The 6362-nt window shown below is 37.6% G+C and overlaps 1 protein-coding gene across 1 annotated transcript; it reads left to right on the top strand.

Moving 5' to 3' along the window:
• The first annotated feature begins 2051 nt into the window (after window positions 1-2051).
• On the top strand, window positions 2052-4613 carry LOC125472648. The gene is made up of 4 exons (XM_048574304.1): window positions 2052-2374; window positions 2729-3356; window positions 3670-3762; window positions 4275-4613. Exons 1-4 carry the CDS (start codon window positions 2052-2054, stop codon window positions 4611-4613), a joined length of 1383 nt encoding a protein of 460 aa, XP_048430261.1.
• Window positions 4614-6362: the final 1749 nt, after the last annotated feature.

Here is a 6362-nt window from a genome sequence, read left to right as displayed (position 1 = left end):
CTCAAGCCCATCATTTCATCCACGGAAATAGTGACTCCATCCAAATTAAAAGCTCATGCTCCAATGGCTTGACCATCACAATTTTTTAGCACATATGCTGCAGCAGCATAGTCCTTAGTAACTGACCCATCAAAAAGCTTAACCATATCATTATGATCAGGATGTGCCATTTTATAATCTGATCAGGAGGAGTAGTACCCTTACAAACTTGCCTCTCATTAGCTCGCAAGAAAAACTTTTTCTAAACTAGTTGCAATGGAAACTCCCCGAGCGGGAGTTGGGACAACACTCATGAAGACCAAATTACTTCTTTTTGACCATATTTGCCAACAATTTAGAATATGCATGACCTTACTCAACTCCGACATGTCTTCAGTATCACGAGACCTCAGAGTTTCCATCCAATCGAAGATATTATCACTATAATATTATTGGTATTTGGAGGAGCAATAAAAGAAAGATTCTAAATCTGTTTAGCAATCTGGCACTTGATAAATAGATGATTTAGATCCTTCTCCTCATTTTGACATATTGAGTGTCGATGTAAATTTTCACTGTCTCTTACTTTGTGAAAATGCACCCACAAAATGATCAACACATTTGATCAAAGACCTAAGCCTCACGCGCCCACGGGGTTGGGAGGAGGGGGAGGGGGGAAGGGGTTAGGCCAATGGATCTCTGATGCCTAAGTTAGTTTCTCTGAATAGAGTAAGTGTTTGTGTTTAGGGCTTTTAGGGGTAGTAACAGCTTACCGGAATTTGGTAGAATTGGAGATATATATAGGGAGAGAGGACCAACCATGGTGTTAGGGTTTTACCATGTACATGGCAGCATCCTTATCTTTAATGCTTTGACGTTTCCTTGCCATAGTAGGTGAGCTGTGGGCAGCCGCATTTAGCTACTTGGATCTTCAGGGGTGTTGAGCTGTGCATGGGGGTATCTGAGGAACTTGCCCATTTAATGAGGGCAATCTTCTCTTTCTTAAGCAAAATTCCAAGTGTGGCCTATAGAATTTTTGCGGTTATTTAAGGCTCCACATCAGGCACATTTTATTAATATTATTGACAATTTTACTTAAATATTATTTAGTTTGTATCCTGTTATTTATCATAAGCCAAACAAACATTTTAACCTTCGGAAGAATAGACAGCTTCCATATTTTCTTTAAAAGATTGAACTTGTTGCCGTTTTGGCGTCAAGTTGTAGACTTGACTGAGAAACCACCATTGTTAGAAATACCCCAGACAAATTTATCCTTTATATCTCAAAGAGGAATAGGAAGTAAGCAAATCTTTTTAACAATATCTCTATCCATAACTTCATTTAGTTTATCTATATCCCAACAATTATTAATAATGAAATCACTTTGTTGAAGAATACAAAAAACTACAATTACTGCTAAAATCCGGTCTCCCTAGACCCCTACAATTCCAAGCAATGCACTTATCAGTCAATTTCATAAAGAAGATTCTTGTGGCTGTCTTCTACTTTTGCATCAACCTCCTCTCTGTTGAAGTGTAAATTGAAGAACTAATAAAAGGACGATTACAATTTTTGTTTAGAGAAAAGCTTCAGCTCATAGGTTAAGCTTGTGTGTTAAAATTGTAATGTGTTAGTCAAGTCTAATGGGGCTTGATATTGGACAAGTGTCTTAATCTCAGTGTAGTATAGTTTGCATGTCTAAGATTGAATTTTAAAGTTGTATATAACTCTCTTTCTCTCTCTCTCTCTCTCTCACTTCCAACAGTTATATTGTTGGAGTGTATGAGCTCTTATGTGAGAAAAAGTGCCCCTAAATATATGGAAGAATTTACAGAGGGATATTTTCTGTGATTTTGATCGCAATTCTCTTCTTCTTCCTTCTCAAGTTTTCTGAGTGTTCTTCCATATTCATCATCAATATTCTTAGTTTAAAATCGAATTCACTAATATGGACTCAGAGCCAGGTTGAGTCTGAACTTCTGGACGTCGTGTCTGTGAAGGATTGAGCTTAGATTCATAGCAAAGGCTCATTGCGGTGATTCGAGTTTATATCAGTCATCGAGTCTAACATGGCTCGATTTGGAGGGGGAGAACTCAGAGCACCAGTTTTCAATGACGAGAATTTTGATTTCTGGCAAATCAAAATGAAGACCATTTTCCGTTCACAAGAACTGTGGAATTTGGTTGAAAATGGCTATGAAACTCCGATGAAGAAGGAAGAGGAGCTCACGGAGGTGGAGAAAAGGCTAATGCGAGATAATGTAGTCAAGGATGCTAGAGCACTTGGAATCATCCAATGTGCTGTTTTAAATCAAATTTTTCCAAAGATCGCAACTCAGAAAAGTGAAAAGGCAACGTGGGACATTCTGAGACAAGAATTCATTGGTGATAAGTAAGTAAGATCTATGAAACTTCAAGGTCTTAGATGAGATTTTGAGTATACTCGTATGAATGATAATGAATCCCTCTCCATGTATATTGCTAAACTGTTTGATCTGATTAATCAAATAAGAAGTTATGGGGAAGATTTGAGAAATCAAAGGATTGTACAGAAACTGTTAATTAGTTTGCCTAATTCTTATGATAGTACTACATCAGTGATAGAGAACACTAAAGATCTGGAGACCATAGACACTCAAGATATGGTTGCCATTCTAAAAGGTTATGACCAAAAACTTGATAAACATGGTGAGAGCAGCACATAGAAGGCATTTGCTAGCTTAAACATTGCATCAAAACCAAATAGGTTTAATGGTCAAGCTAACAATGGCAAATACCAAAAGAACTCTAAGTCAAAAAGGAAACAGTGGAGTAACAAGGCTGGTGTTCCTGTGAAAAATGAGGTAAATAACATTGGAGACAAGTGTAAATTCTATGATAGACTGCACTATGGTGAATGTTGGGTCAAGAACAAGGTCAAGTGTCACAAGTGCAATAAAATTGAACACATTGCAAGGTACTGCAATACAAACAGGGATGTGCAACAAGTAAATTTTGCTCATCGGGTGGAAGAAACAGGTAATTTGTTTTATGCTAAACACTTTGGTAAAGTGAAGAAGATAAGTGATGTGTGGTACATAGACAGTGGATGCAGTAATCATATGACATCCAGAGAAGACTTGCTTGTAGATATTGACAGAAATGTGAAAGCCAAAGTCCAAGTAAGCAGTGGAGTTTTGGTTGAAGTGGCAGGAAATTGGACACTGGTTATTGAGACAATGAAGGGTAAGAGATACATAAAGGAAATGACGCTTGTACCTGGTCTTGTAGAGAATTTACTTAGTGTAGGCCAGATGATAGAGCATGGTTACTTTTTTCTGTTTGGAGACTACATAATGGATGCGTTTGATGACAGGTTTCTAAGTAACTTGGTGGTCAGTTAAACAATAAGGAAATAGGTGTTTTCCCTTTATTTTTAGCACAAAAAAGGAGTTGGCACAAAGAACAAGTGTGCAAGAATGTGCAAAGATATGGCATAAGAGATTTAGCCACTTAAACTTCAAGAGTCTCAAACTATTACAGAGTTAAGGAATGGTATTAGGGCTACTTGAAATCCAAGATAGCAATGATGTGTGTCAAGATTGTGTACTTAGGAAGCGTCATAGGGAGTCATTTCCTAAGAAGGTTACTTGGAAAGCACAAGAACAGCTGGAATTGGTACATTATGATGTTTGAGGACCTATGCAGGTTCCAACTGTAAGTGGAAACAGATATTTCCTCACATTCATTGATGACAACTCGAGAATGTGTTGGATCTACTTGATGAGGAATAAGTCAGAGGTGCTTAGGATATTTAAGAAGTTTAGAGCTATGGTTGAACTGCAATGTGGTTATCTACTGAAGAAACTGATAAGTGACAGGGGTTGAGAGTTCACCTTTACTGAGTTTAATGCACTTTGTGAATCAATTGGTATGGAAAGACAGCTCACTGTGTCCTACACTCCGCAGCAAAATGGAGTGGCAGAAGGAAGAATAGGACAATAGTAGAGATGGCTAAGAGTATGCTACATGAGAAAGGGCTACCCTACAAGCTATGAGGAAAGGCAATCAACACAACAGTTTACTTATTGAATAGATGCCTTACAAGTGCACTGGACAAGGTCACACCATTTGAAGCTTATAGTGGAAGAAGACCGGGGATTAAACATCTCAAGGTATTTGGTGTTGTGCGCTATTCATTAATACCTAGAGATTTGAGACACAAGTTAGAGGCATCAAGTGCAAAAGGAATTTTTAGTGGATATAGATCCTGTGAGAAGGGGTACATAATCCTTAATCCAATCACAATGAAGGTGACTGTGTCAAGAGATGTAGTATTTAATGAAAATGAGAAGTGTAACTGGGAAGAAAACAAAGTGAAAGAAGTCTGTGTTCCTCTAATCTCACCTGAGTTTAGAGAAACTAATGAAGATGAATCTGGAAGTTCTTTCAGGTCAAAATCTCCCACTTCTAGTGAAAGATCAAGTATTCAGAGTACAAGGGTGCTTGTTGATACAAAAGCTTTCAATTCAACCCCTTTGAAATGGAGAATTCTAAGTGAAGTATATGGGCACTATAACCTGTGTATTATTGAACTTGAGTGTTTTGATGATGCTGCACAAGATGAAGCTTGGAAAGTTGCAATGCAATAGGAGATCAACATGATTGAAAAGAACAAGACTTGGGAATTAGTGAACAAACCACATGACAAGCCAGTAATTGGAGTAAAGTGGGTATACAAGACCAACTTGAACTTGGATGGATCTGTACAGAAAAACAAAGCAAGGTTGGTGGCAAAGGGGTATGCACAGAAACCTGGTGTGGATTACAATGAGACATTTGCACCTGTTGCAAGGTTGGATACCATAAGAACATTGATTGCTTTTGCTACAAAGAATAATTGGCAGCTATTTCAACTGGATGTTAAGTCTGCATTCTTGAATGGAGTACTTCAAGAAGAGGTGTATGTGGATCAACCAGAGGGTTTTATTGTCAAAGGGAAGAAGATAAGGTGTACAAGTCGCACAAAGCTCTATATGGACTGAAATAAGCTCCAAGGGCTTGGTATAGTGAAATTGATGCTTATTTTGAAGAATGTGGATTCAAGAAGAGTGACAGTGAAGCAACCTTGTATACAAAAGGGATTGAAGGTGCATGAATGCTCATTGTGTCGATTTATATGGATGATATCATTTATACTGGAAGTTGTATTGAGATGATGGAAGAATTCTAAGCTGATATGATGTATAAGTACGAAATGATAGATTTGGGTTTGCTGCATCATTTTCATTATCTAAAAGAAGTATGCTACCTCTCTACTCAAGAAGTTTGGATTGCAGGATTGTAAGCCTGTTAGTATTCCAGTTGTTCCAAATGATACGTTGAGAAAAGATGATGATAGTAGAGATGCAGATGAAGCACAATTCAGGAAAATAGTTGGCATCCTGTTGTATCTCACTGCAACTAGGCTATATATTTTGTATGCATCTTGTCTGTTAGCAAGATTCATGCATTGTCCAACCAATAATCACTATAGAACTACTAAAAAGGTGCTGAGGTACATACAAGGAACTTTGGACTATGGCTTAGAGTACAAGAAAGGACAAGAAGCAATGTTGTTTGGATTATGTAATAGTGATTGAAGTGGATCTGAAGATGATATGAGAAGCACTTTAGGGTATGCATTCACCTTTCGAAATGGAGTATTCTCTTGGTCCTCAGTTAAGCAACACTGTGTTGCACTATCCACAACTTCCAGGTAGAGTACACTAGTGTAGCAGAAGCCACTTCACAAACAACTTGGTTAAGGTTTGTGTTGGAGGATTTTGGTGAAACACAGATTGTTGCAACTCCACTAAACTGTGATAGCACTTTTGCCATTGCAATCACTAAGAACCCTATCTTTCGTAAGAAAACCAAACACATCAACATAAGGTATCACCTTATCAAGGAAGCTTTGCAAAATGGGATCATTGACTTGGTGTATTGTCCAACCAAAGATCAAGTAGCAGACATATTCATAAAGGTTCTTGCTAAGGATCAATTCTGTCATCTTAGAGAGCAATTAGGAGTGAGATCAATTCACAATTTAGGAGGAGTGTTGAAGTGTAAATTGATGAACTGATAAAAGGAAGATTACAATTTTTGTTTAGAGAAAAGCTTCAGCTCATAGGCTGAGCTTGTGTGTTAAAATTTTAATGTGATGAACTGATAAAAGGAAGATTACAATTTTTGTTTAGAGAAAAGCTTTAGCTCATAGGCTGAGCCTGTGTGTTAAAATTTTAATGTGTTAGTCAAGTCTCATAGGGCTTGATATTGAACAAGTGTCTTAATCTCAGTGTAGTATAGTTTGGATGGCTAAGATTGAATTTAAAGTTGTATCTCTCTTTCTCTCTCCCTCA

The sequence above is a fragment of a genome, unplaced genomic scaffold (genome assembly GCF_019419815.1).
Source record: "Pyrus x bretschneideri cultivar Hongxiangsu unplaced genomic scaffold, Pyrus_bretschneideri_v1 Contig70, whole genome shotgun sequence".
Taxonomy (NCBI): Eukaryota; Viridiplantae; Streptophyta; class Magnoliopsida; order Rosales; family Rosaceae; genus Pyrus; species Pyrus x bretschneideri.
The sequence above is the reverse complement of the archived record's forward strand: the minus strand, read 5'-3'. Positions and strand labels throughout refer to the sequence as shown.